Source organism: Nannospalax galili, unplaced genomic scaffold (assembly GCF_000622305.1).
Source record: "Nannospalax galili isolate Female #2095 unplaced genomic scaffold, S.galili_v1.0 scaffold217, whole genome shotgun sequence".
NCBI lineage: Eukaryota > Metazoa > Chordata > Mammalia > Rodentia > Spalacidae > Nannospalax > Nannospalax galili.
The window spans coordinates 2,126,794-2,145,193 of NW_008340643.1; the positions used below are offsets into that span (position 1 = coordinate 2,126,794).

General features: G+C 34.3%; 1 protein-coding gene across 7 annotated transcripts in view; it reads right to left on the reverse strand.

Annotated features, from left to right (window-relative positions):
- Rps6ka3 (ribosomal protein S6 kinase A3) overlaps positions 1-18,400 on the reverse strand; it is a 118,065-nt gene that overhangs the window by 76,770 nt on the left and 22,895 nt on the right. For 2 of the 7 annotated variants that reach the window (XM_017798853.2, XM_008835727.3), the window contains exon 2: positions 3,648-3,704. The exons of 1 other annotated variant lie outside the window; for it this stretch is intronic. In XM_017798853.2, coding sequence (XP_017654342.1) covers positions 3,648-3,689 — 42 coding nt within the window. In that variant the 5' untranslated portion in view covers positions 3,690-3,704. Of the gene's footprint in view, positions 1-3,647; positions 3,705-10,235; positions 10,279-11,236; positions 11,331-18,400 lie in introns of those variants that run through there. 4 more of the 7 variants (XM_008835722.3, XM_017798852.2, XM_008835725.3 and 1 more) reach the window with 4 other exon arrangements.

Below are 18,400 nucleotides of genomic sequence, written 5' to 3' on the forward strand. Positions count from 1 at the left end.
CAACAGGAAAATCAATATTAGCACTTACTGATCATTTTTATATGTTTGTGTGTCAATATATATTATAGACCAATGAAGTAAAATGTCTCAAATGGTTTGAGAGGGGGAAGGATTCTAGACAAATCTGGAGGTTGTTCCAGCACTAGGCTCTGTCCCTGGATTCCTATGCAGCTAAAACTTAATCCACATATACACTCAACTAACAAATACTTACCTAACACTAATTGGGTATTGTGAAACAAAGAATAAATCATATTTGGCCACTACCTCATACAGTGTATGCTTTAGTAGGGAACATAGACAAGTAATGGGATCTGATGTAGTGTTTGCATTAAATTTTGTATCTGTCATGGGAGAACAAAGAAAAATGCTTAATTCAAGGTGAAAGTGAACATGGTAGTTATGTTAGGAAGATGTCGCAGTTGAAATGGTATTTAAAATTGAACCTCAAGGGTGATAAGGAACTAAATAGAGCGGGGTGGTAAAAACCACAGGAGAATAACATCTGCAAAAGTGCTAAAGCAAAACAGAAGATGACACATTTGAGTGAGTAGCCTTCTGAGTAGAGGACAGAGTGTGGCCAGATAGGATGTGAAGAGAAGGATGGAAAGACCTTATTATACAAGGTCTCATAGATCATACAGCAGAGCTTAGCTCTTATTTAATGGAAGCACAAAACTACTGAAGGGCTTTAAGCAGAAGAATAAAATAAACTCATTCTTCCATAACTCCTAATATACAGAAAAACTTGTTTAATTTCTGAAAAAATAACTTTTGCAGCATGGTAAAAAGTACACAAGGATACATAATTAGCTAGGAGTGGTGGTGCATGCCTGTAAACTCAGCACTTAGGAGATGGAGGCAGGAGGATCAGGAATTCAATAACAGCCTGAACTACACAGTTTCAGGCCAGCCTGAGCAATATGAAATCCTGTCTCGAAATCACTGCCCTAACAAAAAGAACAAAAGAAACACATATTCGCAATTACTGAATGGAAGGCATAGTGGTGGTACACTCTTGCAACCTCAGAACTTGTAAGCTAAGGCAGAAGAATTACCAGTTTGAGGATAGCCTGGGCCACATAGTGAGTTCCAGACCAGCCTGGGAGAAAAACAAACAAAACAAAACAATAACAAGAACTGTAAAATATCCACAAATTCTCTCCTCTTAGTAAAAAAATGTATAAAAACTGTATGTAAGAAGCCAGAACATTTTGACAAAATAAATCCAAAAATACTAGAACAAATTAATACCCCTGGATGTGGAAACACAATTGTTAAACTAATTTTTCTTATTAATCTAGAAATGTAGTACAATTCTTATATATAATCCAAATACATTCTTTAAGAGTAATTTACAAGCTATACATTTATCTGTAAAATTAAATGCACAAGACTATGGTTTGAAAAAGAAAAAAGTGGTACAGCCTGCCTTGCCACAAACAAAAAAAAAATGTCAAAAGCTCAGTAATTGAAAAAGTATGTAAAACCAAAAAAACTCAAGAGGATTGTAAGCTAGATTGTATCTTCTAAACAGATATGTTCAAATTCAAACGCTGTCATGTATGCATGTTACCGCAGTTTAAAGTAGTGTCTTTGCAAATGTAATTCAAATTAGGTTATTCTGAATAGGACAGGCCCTGATTCAATGACTGGCATCCTATGAGAAGAGGGAAATCTGAACACGGAGAGACAAACAAGAATACTTTGTAATGACCGAGATAGATATTAGGATGATATGTCTATAAGTCAGTGTTCAGGATTACTGGCAATCACCAGAAGTTGGAACAGGCAAGGAAGGATCCTCCCCTAGAGGTGCCAGAGACATCAGTTATGTGGAAACTTTTATGTCAGACTTTCAACTTCCTAAACTGAGAGAATAAATTTCTGTTGTTTTAAGCTTTGGTTTGTGCAAATTTGCTATGGCAACCCTAGGAAACTTAAATAGGGTATAAAAATGAATTAAAATATACTAAATATACTAAAAGAGGTATGAGTATAAAATGAATTTTATTTATTCAACAAATAGGATAACAGGCTATCTACTTGAAAAGAAAAGTCAAATTTCTGCTTTATATCATATGTTAAAATTCCAAATGGATCACAGATCTAAATGTAAAACAGAACAAAACAAAACAAACCACCAACATAACAAAAAAGAGTAGTAGGTCAAATCTAAAAGGATAGTTTTATAACAGGGATGGATATTCAAATCAAAACATGAAATCCAGAAGTCAAGCATGGTAATTTAAAAATAAAAACTTCTCTCTATATACATTTGATATGAGACACAAAATCAATGTTTAAAAATGTACAATAGGCATAGAGTTTATATCCAGAACATATTCAGAGATTGTACAACCCCCCCAAAGAAATAAGTAATCCAAAAGAAAATCAAGAGACACATAAAATACAAAGGCCAATAATATGTGGGTACTTAATCTAATAATCACATTAGATGCAAATTAAAATGAGAGAGTATTATATATGTACAATGGTTCATAAAAAGATTTTCTGATAATATGCAGCGTAGAATAGGGAAGGGTCGAACAAGTATTCTCATATACTGAAATGTTTACAATATTTTTTGATGGTATTTGGTAATGTCTATTGAAATTTAAATGTTTTGACCCTTTATCTCAACACAACCTTTTTTTGTATTCTACTGAAATGTAAGTTTACGAAAATAAATAGGGGAAATTACATTAAATATAAGATGTGTATAAAATAGAATACTATATAACCATTTAAAAAGAGGTAACCATTTAAGAGCTGGAGAGATAGGTCAGTGGTTAAGAGCAACGGCTGATCTTGCAGAGGACCTGGGTTCATTTCCCAGCATGCACATGCCAGCTAAGAACCATCCATAATTCCAGTTCCAGGGGATCTGAACTCCCTCTTCTGACCTCCGTGGGTATTGCATGACATGAGTGCACTTACAAACATGCACGCAATATACTTATGCATATTTTTATACACATAAAAATAATAAGAAATAAAATATTGAAAAAGAGATAACCATTTAAAAAGAGGTAGATATATGTTGTGAAAAGATGTTGAAAACATGTCAGTGAAAAGAGCAAGTTACACAATATATGAATTTTGTAAACTAATAACTATCACATGCATCAACAATAAAATGGATATCCTGGGGAGATTGGGAACTTTATTATTTATGTGCATTTAATGAGTATCTATTGTGTGCCAAGTTCTGGATATTGGGGATTCAGTATTGAACAAGGAAAAAAAGAAAAGAAAATGATTGATAGCCAATTTTGTGTTAAATATTTCTTTAAAGAATGACTTTAAGGTGTATGTATATAAACACACATTCACATATGTAACAGAATCTCTCTTTGTATCCCAAGCTGGCCTGGAACATGTTACTAGCCCAGGCTGGTGTCAAACTTATGATTCTGTTGCTTCTACCTCCTGAGTGCTGGGATTACAGGCCTGTGGCACCAGGCCCATTCTTTTAAAACAAATCTTAACATTTGGAAAGGTCAGTGGCATATCCTGGTAAAAGTAATGTGAAAGCATCAATAAGTATCTTACATTGTATAAAATGATTGAGTGCTCAGTTTAAAATTAAGAATTTTATAGTACGTGATTTTTCTTTATCCTTTGTGACACAGTATTTTACTTACAGTTTGTGGATTAATCTCCTCCTCTCCCATAGGTTCATCCATAATTTGCTGTCCATTCTGTGAAAAGCACAGCAAATAGAAAGTTACCCGAACAGATTTCACTCCAAAGTTAAATGAAGACAGATTAAAAAAAAATCATTGTTTAGGAATATTTATACCACTAAGGGACTCTAGTGAAGTAGAACCACCATCTAAGAATGCAGGTACAACTTTGCAACAAGTTGTGCTTCAAAAGTACATAGGGAAGTTAATTATTCAAAACTGTCTAAACACCTTTCCATGGAAATAATAAATGATGGTTACCATTCCAGGTGAGCTCTTGGGTTTCATAGGCAAATGCATTACAAATGATCTTAGTTAAGCCTCACCAAACATCATTTATAATACTTTGTATAGTAAAACACATTCTTAAACTCCAAATCTGTTAATAATTAATCAGAGAAGCTGATTAATTATGAAAGAAAATTATGCTCAACCTACATTAAAATAAATTTCAGATAGACTAAACATTTAAATGTAAAAAAATTATGTAAGCATTATAATAATGGGTGAATAATAATTAGAAGAGTGGAAATTATGAAGAAAAAAATGAAATTTGCATCCATTAAAGTTATTCTGCCACACACACAAAAGGTAAGACAAACTGATTACAAAAAGGAGAAAGCAACATGACAAAAAGTTTTTATCCTTGATACATAAAGATCTTTGTTTTACAAACCTGTAAGAAAAAACGATGAACCTCAACAGAAATGAGCAATAAAGGAAAAAGAATTCAGCCTTAGTGCCAATAATAGAAATGCATTTAACCCAAAGATACCTTTTGCCTTTTCAAATTGGTAATGGCTTATAATAAAACAAACATAACACTCAGTGCTAATATGAGCATGAGGAAAGCACTTCAGGTTTACTGGTGGAGAAAATGTAAATCAGCACAATCTTTCAGGACAACAATATGAGTCTGTATCAAAAACATATCACACAGGAAAATCTAACATTTCCCATCTATTCTACTTCTTTAAAAATGGACAAGTGTACAAAGATGTATACACAAGAATGCTCACCATAATTTTTTTCCAACAAGAACTCCAAATTGGAAGCCTAAATTCCTAACAATAGAGAACTAGTTAAATAGAGTATGATACATCCATACAATGGAATACTATGTGGTCATTAAAATGATGGTAAAATGCAAATTTACTGACATGGAAAGACAGTCACATGTAATAAGTAAAAAGCAGTTTACAAAACAATATGGATTATAACAATCCCATTTTAAACAAATATATGCATCTTTTAATGTATATATTTGAATGGGAAAAACTTTGGAAGGATATACATCAAAATGTTAAGAATGGCTATCTCCGAGTGGTAGAATTTCAGAAAATTTAAATTTTATTTGTTTATTTGAATATTATAATGTGTCCACAGTATCTATAATGAATATGTATTATTTGGGTAATCGAAGAATAAATAGCAGGGGGTGGTAGCTTATGCCTATGATCCCAGCACTTGGGAGCTTAAAGCAGGAGGTCTGTAAATTAGAGGCCAGCCTGAACTATACAGCAAGCCTCTATCTATAAAAACAAAAACCCTAAAACACCCAAACCAAAAACAACTGAAGTCAGATATATATTATCTCACTGGAAAAAAAAGTAATAGGCCTGTAACTTCTTGTTAATTAAACAAATGTATCAGGATCTAAACGAATCATTTTTAGAGCATTTTAAACTGTGAAGAAAAAGGCAACCCCCATCACCACATAAGGTAGTTTCTCTGAATTTGAATTCTATCCCCCTGTTCTCCCTATCTTTTTACCATTCATTCATTCATTCATTCATTCATTTGTACTGTGCTCTTGGGTACTGACCTGGAGAAAAAAAAATAAAGAAAACATATCTTTTATCCTAAAAGTTCTACCTGACCTACATTTCTAGGGTAAGGACTGTTTATACAATATCATAAAGCACAAAACTGGTGCCAAAATGAGGGAAAAGGAAGGGACGTGTATAAAAATCTTAGTTTCCCTGATACACTTTCAGAAGCTACAATATTTCCACTTATATGGTCAGGGCATCCAAACTATCTCCAAGATACTTGTTTCTCCTAAAAGTTATGATCATTTATTCAACTGAATACTGATTGTTTTTAATTCAAGGACCCCAAGGAAACCTTAAATTAAATCTTAAGAACACTGACTTGGAGCCAAGCATGTAGATTCAAAATCCTGTATGTTACCAATGATTAAGTCTTGGACAAGTTATTTAAAGCATACGTTTTAGCTTCTTAACATGGAAAGTAATGATGTAAGGAGTATTATTCAGAGAACTGTGAAAACTAAACAAAAATTATATAAAACCTAAGCTGAGTACCTGGCACTTAGCAAACAATCAGTGTTATTTATTTTTTTACTGTGTTCGAAATTCAATCATCCCATCTGTGCCTGACCAGATTGGACACCTTTTCTGTATTTTCGCTCTTAGTGAATGGCATCATCTATTAATTTAAACTATTTCTCATTAGTTATAAAGTTACCTTTCTCCATTACTTGAGTTTTACAGTTCTTGATATAATTGGAGCTACACTTATATTTTCCATGGGAATAGAATTTGAGAATCATCTCCTTCTTGTAAATTCAATGCATACAAAACAAGCACCACAATTTATAAATTATTTTAAAATACACTGGTACAACAGGAATAGCACTGGACTTGGAATTTGTAGGTGAGAGGTAAAGAAATATAGACTTGTCACTTACAAGCTTGATGATTTGGGGAAATCAGACTTTCTCCGAGTGGATCATTTTATCTGTTCAAATGAGGGTCACTTGCCCTGTCTATCTAAAGGGTTATTTGACTCAAAATTGAAATAACTCAGAAGAAAGCACTTTAGCAGTTAAAAGAACTATACCAATGAAAATTCTTTTAAAAATGAGATAGCTCCAGAAGGATAAAATGAAACAACAGGGTCATTTTGACCTTAGAGTTTAAAAAGTAGAATCAGAAAAAGGTCCTGAAAGTCTTCTGTTCCAACTGTACATAATTATTTTAAAGTCCTTTACCCTGTTTGTACCTATGCTCAAATAATAAGGAAAAGAATACAGACTTACCAGACAGCCTACTATTATAATGTCTCAGAAAACATTATACAGGAATTTTCCTCAGTCACAAATTCCACTTAAGAGGATTACTAATAAATGAAGACTAACTTGCCTATAGATTATCTGCAAAGTCATAGGCTGTAAATTAATATCTACGCCTATAGGATACCTTAAGCCTTGTCTCTCCCAGATAACTCAGTTTTTTCAAATATTTAAAGAGAGATGAGACTTGCCATTCTCTTTTTTGAGTACACTAATTCATCTTAAAGAGTGATATATGGAAATGCATGCAATTAACATTCCAACTCTGGGGAGACCAATGCAGAAATAGAACATATTACCTGTTCTGTCTTAGATAATAAACGTTTATTAATGTTGTTCACATTTGGATTATTTTGGATACACCCTAACATACTGACATACACTGTTTTCTGTTGATTTAGTTTTTTTATTTACTTTTTAAATTTTTTTTTATTTTATTTTATGTGTATGAGTGTATTTCCTGCATGCATGTATATAAGTGCACCCATGTTGTGCAATTCCTGTGGAGGTCAGAAGAGGGCATGTTATCCCCTGCACTGGAGTTATGGATGGTTGTTAGCCGCCATGTGGGCACTGGGAATCAAACTCGGGTCCTCTGCAAGAGCAGCCACTGCTTAACTGCTGAGCTCTCTCTGCAGCCGTAAGTTTACTTTTAATTGTGTCCATGTGTATATTTGTGTGTGGGTATGTGCACATGTGTCCAAGTGCTGGTGGAGGTCAGAGGTATATCTCCTGGAGTTTTAATTACAGGCAGTGGTGATGGGAACCAAACTTGGGTCTTTTGCAAGAACAAAAAATGTTCTAAACTGTTGACTCACCTGTCTAGTCCTAACATACATACATACATACATACATACATACATACATAATACATACATACTTCCTTTATTATTATTTATTTATTTATTTAGTGTGTATGGGGTCTGTACATGCCATGGCATATGTGTGAAGGTCAGAGGACAACACAAGGGAGTGAATTCTCTCCTTTTATTATGTAGGTCCCAGGGATCAAAATCAGGTCATCAGGCCTGGTGCCTTTCCCCACCAAGTCATCTGGTGGGCCCTTTTCTTTACTTACAATACAACTTAGTTTGTGCCAACAATATGTTGGGGTATAGCCAAAATACTGTATCATTTTTCTTGAACCTATTGTTACTCTTAGTCCCATAAACAAAGACTTACTTAATTTTTTGATTCATGTTTCTTCTAGCTATGATCTATTGCTACAGTTTCTACAGATTGGAATAGAAAATGTGCAAACCTCCATTATTTTCAACTTCACGCCATCCCATAAGTTCTTACAATGTATTATTCTTTCTGAACTATTTAGATAATTAACAGTATAAACAAACATGCCAAGAAAAAAATTTAAGTGAAATATAATCCAAAAGGTAGTCTATTCTCCAGTGAAAGACTGGAAACTTGGAACTTCATCATTGAAGTAGGAAAATTTGAAGGCGAATGTTATCCCACATAACAGAGCAACTTTACAAACGTTTTTTCACACTAAAAACACCTTTGTTTCAATGAACCTCTTGTATCATTTCATCAAAACAAGGAATCAAGTATTTCAATTAGAAATGAATATAAAAATACTTCTGCAATCTGTTAAGAAGTTTGTTTCTGTTTTGAAAAATGACCCTTGGTTATCATTAGAGATTAGGGTAATTAGATTATCAATCTGATTCAATGTTATCATTTCTACACTTCCTAAAGTTCAAGTAATAGTGCCTAGTAAACAAGAAAACATATTTTTCTAATTTTAAGAATTAGCTGGGCGTGGTGGCACACACCTTTAATCCCAGCACTTAGGAGGCAGAGGCAGGCAGATCTTTGTGAGTTCAAGGCCAGCCTGGTCTACATAGTGAGTTCCAGGACAGCTGGGGCTACAGGGAGACCCTGTCTCAAAAAGACCAAAAAAAAAAAAAAAAAAAAAAGAATTAAAAAATATACTCTAAACCTGGCCAGTACTAATTTTTAAACCCTAGGTATGTCACATACTGGTGTAGTTACCTGAACTTTGGTTAAGTTACTTAAAAATTTGAGCTGCAGGTTCTCAATGCATAAGATGTACATAATGCCTAGCTCACAGGGATACCGTAATTAGAAGGATCCATCAAAGGACAGTAAATACTACCTTTTTTTCTTTTGCCTCAAATTACTATGTAATGTTTGTATTTCTACGTCTTTAATTTGTAAAGATGTAATGCTATGAAGTATAGGGGGGGTTGCCTGTCTTAACCACTGACAGCAGTTAATTTCCTGTGAAGCAGGATAGAAGACCCCATTCATACATGTGCTACATTTCTGTACAGTGTGGCTAAAGAATGAGTATGGACAGAAAATAGTTTAAAAGTGAGGCAAATGTATTTATCCTCTCTCATCCCACCATAATGCCTGCCAGCCAAAAAACTGCAGAGCTTGGCAGATTGTACAAATGCAAATATGATGTAAAGTACTGGAAAAAGTTAGGGAATTCTAATTATGCTTTTACTTTGTTAATTTGAAATGTGTAAAAGTCACAAATTCGAATCACTTACGATGAGTCTGATCAGAACAAATAAGATAAGGGAGACTGTTCGCTTCAGTTTCAGCAGGAATTGTTTTTGAAACTACTCCCAATGTTGCATAAAATTATCACTTCAGATCATCTTTTAGGTTTAGTAATGAAGAACAATTTAATCAGTAACTCTGAACTGAAGTTTCAACACCTCTACAGTAGTCCCAAGTATTTTAAGGGAAATGATGTTATATTAAAAATAAGACTATTTTTTTTAATTTAAAATGTTCCATTTTTAGCAACCCTATCACGCAATTATGCTGTTGCAATGACGTTATAATGTATATTCCCAGACTGTTGTCTGGTATCTCTCGAAAAAAATTTAAGAATAAGGTAACTTCAAAAAATTCTTTGAATCCAAAAGGAGAGCATCTTGTACAAGTATCCTAGGACTAAGAAACAATCTGTGACTGATGAAATTCGACCTTTACCTCTTTGTAGGACATACCAACTATTAACATTCTCTTACCTAGAAATGGAATATGCATATGAACACTGGGAAGAAAGGATTATTCATAGAGAATAACAATCTGAAATAACAGGAAAGGAAGAAGAAAAGGGTCAAGAGCCATAGTATATTAATACAGAGACCCATGTTGTAGGAAGGAGTAAGGACCGTACTTCTTTTTTTGTAAAACCACTCTCCAATTTCCACAAATATATGTGCCTTCCAAATTCCCTGAGACCATCAGTGGTTTTTTTGTTTAAAGTGTATGAGGCAGAAGTTTCATTATGAAGGTTCAGAGTATGAGGCATCAGAAACCTCTTTCCAACTTTGGTCAAGATACCTTTTATTGTTCAGAATCCAAAGAATCGTCTATGCAATCACATTGAAACAATAAGAAACAAGCATTTCATAGTCTTAATAAGGAATGTATATAATCCTTACCAATGTGACAGGATTAAGAATCAGCTCCTCATTTATCCTAAGGAAATATCAGAGATGTGCATAAAGACTTATGTACAGTGATAGTCATCATACTCATTATACTGTAAAATACAAAACACTCTAAATGACCAACAGGGGACTAGTTAAATAAATAATACATCTATTCATATGTAGGAATACTATGCAATGGTTAAAATCAGGGCCTCAATGAAAAATTAATGATGTAAAATATGCTTCCAATATATTAAATTAAAAAGGATATAAAACTCTAAGTATGACCCCAATTCCATACCCTCCCTCCCAACATGGGTGCATGTAACTGGCAAAACACAAAATCTTATCAGTAGTTACCTGGGCCATAGGATTTTCTTCTTTGTATTGCCTTTTCAAAATTATATTCATTTATATTATTTTTTTATAAAGAGAAGAACAATAAATGTAATTAGAAAAATCGGTTTATCTTCTAGTTACAGTGCTGTTATGTCTGTTTTACTAACTTTCTTGCTACCAAAAATCTGCTAGTATTCAAGACTGCTCTATTTTCTAGGCTAGGGAGGAATGACCTCTGGTTAGATCTATACTTTTAAGTTTATGAGGACCCTTTCTAATGTTTTTATTTAGCTTTTTCTGGTCCTATGGTTGTGGCCTCAGAAAATAAAGTTTAGGCCTAAATCCACCTCATCTTTTTTGAAGTGTACCCCTAAGGGAAATTCTGTTTATGAAACAAGGTATGTTGAGATAAGAATAAAGAAATGAAAACACAGTAGCCAAAATTAAGTATGTATTGTGAACAGCAAGTATCAGAGCACACACTGCAGAAAACAGAATCCATGACACAAAAGACAAACTTGAATAAATGAAAAAAGAAAGAAAAAAAGATTTTAAAACGATGGAAGACACAGAAATAATCTACGAACAACAAATGTTCCTAAGAAAAAAAAACAGAGCAGTTTAATCAATCAAAACTATAAGAAAACTTTCCAGTTCTGAAAAAAAAATACCTGAGACTGCAGCCTGAGAAGGTTCAACAGAGATCATCAACACCAAGACATGTCCTGGCAAATGTTTTTAAATTTCAAGGATAAAGATATAATCCTATAAGCATACAAGCAGAGAAAAATAGGTTATTTCAAAGAAACTAAAATCAGATTGACCTCAGATTTCTCCACTCCAACAGTAAAACACCAGAAGACAATGAAGTAATGACCTACAGAGACTGAAAGGAAAAAGTTAAGATCTAAGGATTTTATACCTCACCCTAGTTTTTCATGTACAAAAGTCACAGGAAATTATTCTTAGATCTGCAAAGTATTATTAAATGTCATCATCTTGGTAGTATCTTTTAAAAATAAACTGTTCAAAGGCACATCCTGGACCATTTAAGAGAATACAAAAGAGCTCAAGAATATTAAGGTAGGAAAGAACCAATGAAGTATATAGACACCAACTTAATATCCAGAAATAATTGAATAAATTAATCCCACTAAAGGAAAAAAATGTAAAAAGTGGAGAGTAACTGATATGTGTATAAACAATGTAAAGGAAAGGTACTTTAGGAAGTTAAGATTTGTAACCTCAAGCTAACTTAATATGGACTCAAATGAGGTAGCAGGAGAAGTAAAAATTCTAAATTCTCCATCTTCCTAAAAGTATAGTTACTACCCATTATTTTTAGTACTTATATAATAAATTTTGAGATGTTTAGAAAAACCACACAATAATAAAAAAGATGGTTATTACAGTTCAAATCACTAGAGGTGATAAGTGGCACACACTCTTGATAGTACTTATGTAGGCATCATATTTAACCCTAAGAATATGAGGTAAGTATAATTACCCTACTTCACAGTTGAAACCAAGGCTTAGCAAATTAGCCACTGAATGGCAGAAGTGGGACCCAAATCCAGGTCTTTCCAGCTCTGTAAGTCTTTATGTTATCTTCACAACTTTCAAACAAAACATTCCTTATGGCAGAAGAAAAAAAATTCACAAGGAATTATACAAAATGACAGAAACCATTCTAAAGGGATGTAAGAGATGCAAAGTGTCTAATTAAAGGAAAGCGACTATTTGAAGCTATTAAAGAAATTTTTGTACTGCTAGGAGTGGAACCCAGGACATCACCCATGCTAGGCAAACATTCTACTGCTAAGATGTACCTGCAGCCCTCTTCTTACATTTTATTGGGAGATAGGGTCTCAGTAAGCTGCCAAGCCTGGCCTTGAACACACAGCTTTGCTGAAATCCTGTAAGGCTCTGTACTTGTAATCCTCCTCCTCCCTCAGACTCCCAAATAGCTGGAATTACAGGCCTGTACCATCAGTCTCAGACCCAGAATTATTTTCATGTGTGACAATGGCATGATGTTTTAAAAAAAAGTCTTTATCTTTTAAAGAAATATAATGCAAATATTTACATCTGAATTGATATATCTAGAATTATTTTCAAAATAATTTAGTGGAGCCTGGGAGAGGAAGCCCGTGCAGGGCAGTTGGTGGTAAGGAGGAGGAATGAAATACTGTGTCATGCATTGATAATTTCTGAGGCTGGATTATGGGAACATGGTGTTTGATCACACTCTCATTGCTCTAGGGTGTAATTAAAATGCTTCACACTACAAACTTTCAGTAGGCTTACATTCTTTAAGAAGAAAAAGACCAATTATTTACTGCCCAAGAAGAAAGGAAAATACAGAAAAGCACAAAACTCTCTCTCTCTCTCTCTCTCTCTCTCTCTCTCTCTCTCTCTCCCTTCCCCTCCCCTCTCCCCTCTCTCCCCAATCCTGGGAAGTGAACCCAGGGCCTTATGCATGCTAGGCAAGTGCTTTAACACTGAAATATATCCCCATACCAAATCTCGTTTCTTCTGTTTAATCAACATACACTATTTTTTTTTTAAAAGTATTTGTAACATTAATGCTAAAAAAAACCCCAAAATTTGAGACAAAGAACCTTACGCTGATTACAAAGGTCACTTTATTTGGACTGAATATACAAAGCAGAATGGTTACTATCATCTACTAAGCTCTTACCAGGGAAATATCAAGGATTCTTATTTCTGATACTTCCCACAACTGTGAGGCACTGTCACCAATTTACAAATGAGGAAAGTAAACCAAGATAGGTATGTATTTTTAATTAGTGTATTCTCAGTAAAATGCCTGGGACATAGTAGGTGCTCAATAAATATTTGTTGAATACATGAATAAACCTAATATCTTGTCCAAGGCTAACAAGCAGAGCCCAGATTTAGACCCAAATCTAAATCTAACAACCCCCATCCTTTCATTGCATAAAATATTTGAATACTGCTCCTTTATAGCAAGAATGTAGATGTTTAACTCCTTTGGCATGTTTCTCTATTCTCAGAGCTTATACATTTAGCATGTGCTATTTTTAAACAACAGAAATCACCAAATAGTAAATGCGTAGTAGTACTGAACATTTAGCCACTGACTAAACAAACCGCAACAGAAAAGCAGATGCTTTAGGTCTATAACGAATGGAAACAAAGTAAACGTGAAGATTTTAGTACATGAGTATCAACAAGCATAATGGATAAAGACAAATTACTTGCTATAATTTTAAATTCAGTAAAAATTGAATTTTAAATGTTAAAGACTATTAACTAGTTTCAAGTATCTATGAAAAGTTATAAAAACTGACCACGTTATTTTTTAAGTGTGTGTTCATTCCCAGAAGAGGATGTTGGATTACCTGGAGCTGGAGTTATAGGCACTTGTAAGCTGCCTGACCTGAGTTCTGGGAAACTAATTAGGTTTCTTTGCAAGACCAATATGCACTCTTAACTGCTGAGCCTCTAAAATTCTTCTTTAAAACATTTATTTATTTTATTGTGGAGGTATAACATGTGGAGGTCAGAGGACAACTTGTAGGAGTTGGATCTCTTCTTCCACCATGTTCGTTCTAGGGATCAGACTCAGGTTGTCAGGCATGACAGTAACTCCTTTATCCAGTGAGCCATCTTGCCAGCCCTAAACCAAAACTCTAGTAAAAGTAGAGATCTTAATATTTTCTGATTATGATAAATTGAATAGGGGAATAAGCTAAAGCACTCACCCAGAAATTAATGTCCTTTTAAATAGCCATTGGGTCAAAGAAATAAATAGCAATTGCGGTTTACTCATTGTCTATTTTTTAAAGTATGGTGCTAGCCATGTTACACATTCTATAATTTAATCCAAATTATTAATAAGCCATGAGGTATGATGATATGCACAGTTGAGATGAAGAGAGGGTGGGCGCTAATACTTTGCCCAAGATCACAAAAATAAAATAATGGAATCTAAGTCAAACTGCAAAGTACCTGCTGCCTGCACTCAGGCAGAAATGGTGTTACATCATTGTTACAATAAATGTATAGGTATCTAGCTTATCTCTTTGCATAAAATAAAATTTTGTAGTAAAAGTGGAGAAACCAGAGCTCTTTAACACATCATATTCTGAAAGTGTTTATTTTGTAAGTACATTACTCTCAGGTCATGGTTCATTTTCCTAATACTTCATTGAGTGGACACAATATTTCAAGTAAAATATTCTAAAAATGGTTCCTATGAATATATTTACTGTCAATAGGATCATGAAAAAGGGAAGAAAATATAAAACTAGATCAAGAAGGGAATAAAAAGCAAACATGGAGCTGAAGAGATGGCTCAGTGGTTAAGATCATTGGCTGCTCTTGTAGAAGACCTGGATTCAATTCCCAGCAACCACATGGTGGCTAGCAACCATCCATAACTCCAGTTCCAGTGGATCGGAGTCTGCTCTTCTGTCCTCCACAGGCACAGTACGACACAGGGGCACTTACAGACATGCAGGCATACCACTCACACACATAAAATAAAAATAAATAAAAAAGTAAACATGATTTGCCTGTGATTTTTTTTCTAAAAAGCAGTGTGACCTTGAAAAGTCATTGGGGGGAGTTCTTAGCTACAATCAATCCTAACAGTTCTGTGGCACTTTGGCCATCTTAGATGTGAGTCTGCCACTAGCTGTGGGTAAACCCCTAGGTCTGAGAACTCTCTCAGTTTGAACATTTTACAATCCTTTGACTTTAAAGATTAAAGTTTTAGATTAAGATTTTGTAGGAGATTTTTTCACACCTGGGAAATGACCGATTCTATGTTCAAGGCTATTGTATTTCTAAGTCCAACTCTTCTATCTGTATTTAGAATAGTTTTTTTTTTTCTATACCCATCAGTGCTGCATTTGTTCCTTAGTGTAAACAAAGATAATACCAAAGAATGGATGGGACAACTGTTGTTACCTAAAAGAAATAAAATGAAGATAGTGTTTGTCTATACAGATTAAGGAATCAAATGCAATTTTACAATTTTCAGAATTCAATCTTACACTATTTTCGTAGCAGAGAAACTAGTGAAGTGCCAAATTTTAGTCATTCCTAGTTTTATTCCTGCATCACAATACCTTAAACCCTAATTCTAACTACAAAGTGGTTCCCAAACTTGCACAATAATCAGAATTACTCAAGATTCCTATTAAAGACACGGTGGTAGGTAGAATGCTTGCCCTACACCTCTAAGGTCCTGGGTTCGATTTCTAGTAACACAAACACAATACAAAATAAAATTGTTTGGCCTTCCTCCAAACAGAAATTGAATCAGAATTTCCAGAAACCCCATGGCATTTTATTTTTAATTAATTAATTTAATTATTTTTGTCTTTTTGAAGCAGGGTCTCCCTGTAGCCCCAGCTGTCCTGGAACTAACTATGTAGACCAGGCACCTTAGATGACCCCTGTGATTAGACAAGCCTGGGATATCAGTGTAGTAAAAGATCATGGAGACTTTAAGGTCTGCCATGTCAAGTTTCAAAACTTACCATTGCCCTTTACTACAGGTGTGACTTTGGACAAGTGATTTAACTCAGTTTTCCAATCTGTAAGACTCAGTTACTCATTATGGCAGAAGCTGTGGTAATTCCGTATACTCGGCCATACTGGATTTCCAGTAAATGCCAACTTCTCTTTCCAATTTCTTGTTTCTTTAGGGGACATACTATCACATGAGGGGATTTTGAGGAGTCTTCTACCCTAGAGTCCTCTTCCATTTTTACCGCTAAAAATCTGAGGTTAGATAGTATGTATACTGATTGGGTTGACTAATTTGGAGGCCTTTGGAGTAAACATAACTTATTTGGCTGTTTTCCAGTGGCTTAAGGAAGCCTTCCTATGTAAATGATAAACACTATCATGCTGGTTTAAAGGCCAAGCTACTATTTCATTGTGATTGTGGCAAAGTCACCTAGATCTCTGTTTCCTCATCTTTAAAACAAGTGATATTTAAACATCTATTGAACTCAACCCAATATATATGCTGAGAATCTAACTGGCAATGGTCAGTCATTTAAAATAATTGTCTATACATAGTTTTAAAAACAACTTTATGTACAAAAGGAAGACAACACTAATAGTTTATGAGTAAATAAAATCAGACAATGGACGTGCAAAAATGCACAACAAATCAGGATACTACTTAACATAATTTCTTTCTGTAGTTTAAACTATCTCTCAATGCAATGAGTTTTAGACAAATTTTGAGATCAATTTAGTAAGGAAATAACTCAAACTACTCATTGTGTGTGTGTGTGTGTGTGTGTGTGTGTGTGTGTGTGCGTGTGTGTGTAAACTTACTTTAGGTATAACAAAATCATCTACCAACAAGGCCACCAAGACTTATTTCTGAAAAGACAACCACAAATGTAGCTTCTAAGTACAGTCCTCTGATTAACTCTAGTTGTCTATTCATTAAGCATAAACACTAATAATTTTGCTAAAATTGGTAGTTTTAACTATTCACTTAAACTATAAGTAATTTAAGCGATATCTAAGAAAAATGTAAAACTCTAGAAGGAAAGTTTATCATCAAATCTTTTTTTTTTTTTTAAAGACAGGGCCTCATATGTAGCTTCAGCTGGCCTGGAACTCTGTGTGTAGATAAGGCTAACCTCCAACTCACAGAGATCCACTTGCCTCTGCCTCGCAAGTGCTGGGTTTAAAGGCTTGTGTCACCATGCCTGGCAAGTTTGTTGATTCCTAAAAAAAAAAAAAAAAACAAACAAAAAAAAAAACCCTTCAAATTCCTATGTAAGTGGCTTAAATGACATTCAACAACCATAGTTTCTCTCAATTTCTTCACATCACTCTTTAAAGCAACTCAGTAATTTCCTTCATTTAGTTCCTACTCTTTGCTTATTATGTTTATTTCTAGACATTCAGTATTTTATAACTATTTTGAATGAGAATTACTATAATTTCTAGCTGGTTATGGCTGGTAAACAGGAAAACTATGTATACTGGTTTCTATGTTTTGTGTAGTATTATTTTACTATATCATTAGTTTTTGCAAATCTTTTTAAATGTATTTGTGTATGCACACAGGGTGTGTGTGTGTGGGGGGGGTCAGAAGACAACATCAGTGTCATTTCTCAGGAGCCTTTTTTGACCCAGGATCTCTTACTGGGACCAGGAGCTTAATGATTAGGTTAGGCTGGTTGGACAGCAAGCCCCATGGGTCATCCTATCTCTGCCTCCCCAGCATCAGGATTGCAAGTGTGTGCTACCACATCTGGGTGCTGCACTAAGTGCAAGTGTGTGCTACCACACCTGGCATTTACATGGGTACTGGAGATTGACCTCAGGTTCTCATTCTTGAACAGCCAGCAATTTACTGACTGAGTCATCTCCCCAGACCTAGCAAATCTTTCAGTGGGTTTCTTCAGATTACTGAAGTAGATGATTACATCACCTAGTTACTTTTTATCCTTGTTCTGTATACTTCAATTTGCTCTGCCCAATTGTATTAGCATATACCGTAAAAAAGAAGGTAAGGTGAAAATGACAGGTATATTTGATAAGATTTCCCAAATGTCCTCATCAAACATTATAGTCACTACTGGTTTCAGATGACATTTTTTTTTATTTTTTTTTTCTTCAGAGTACTGAAGTAGATGATTACATCACCTAGTTACTTTTTATCCTTGTTCTGTATACTTCAATTTGCTCTGCCCAATTGTATTAGCATATACCGTAAAAAAGAAGGTAAGGTGAAAATGACAGGTATATTTGATAAGATTTCCCAAATGTCCTCATCAAACATTATAGTCACTACTGGTTTCAGATGA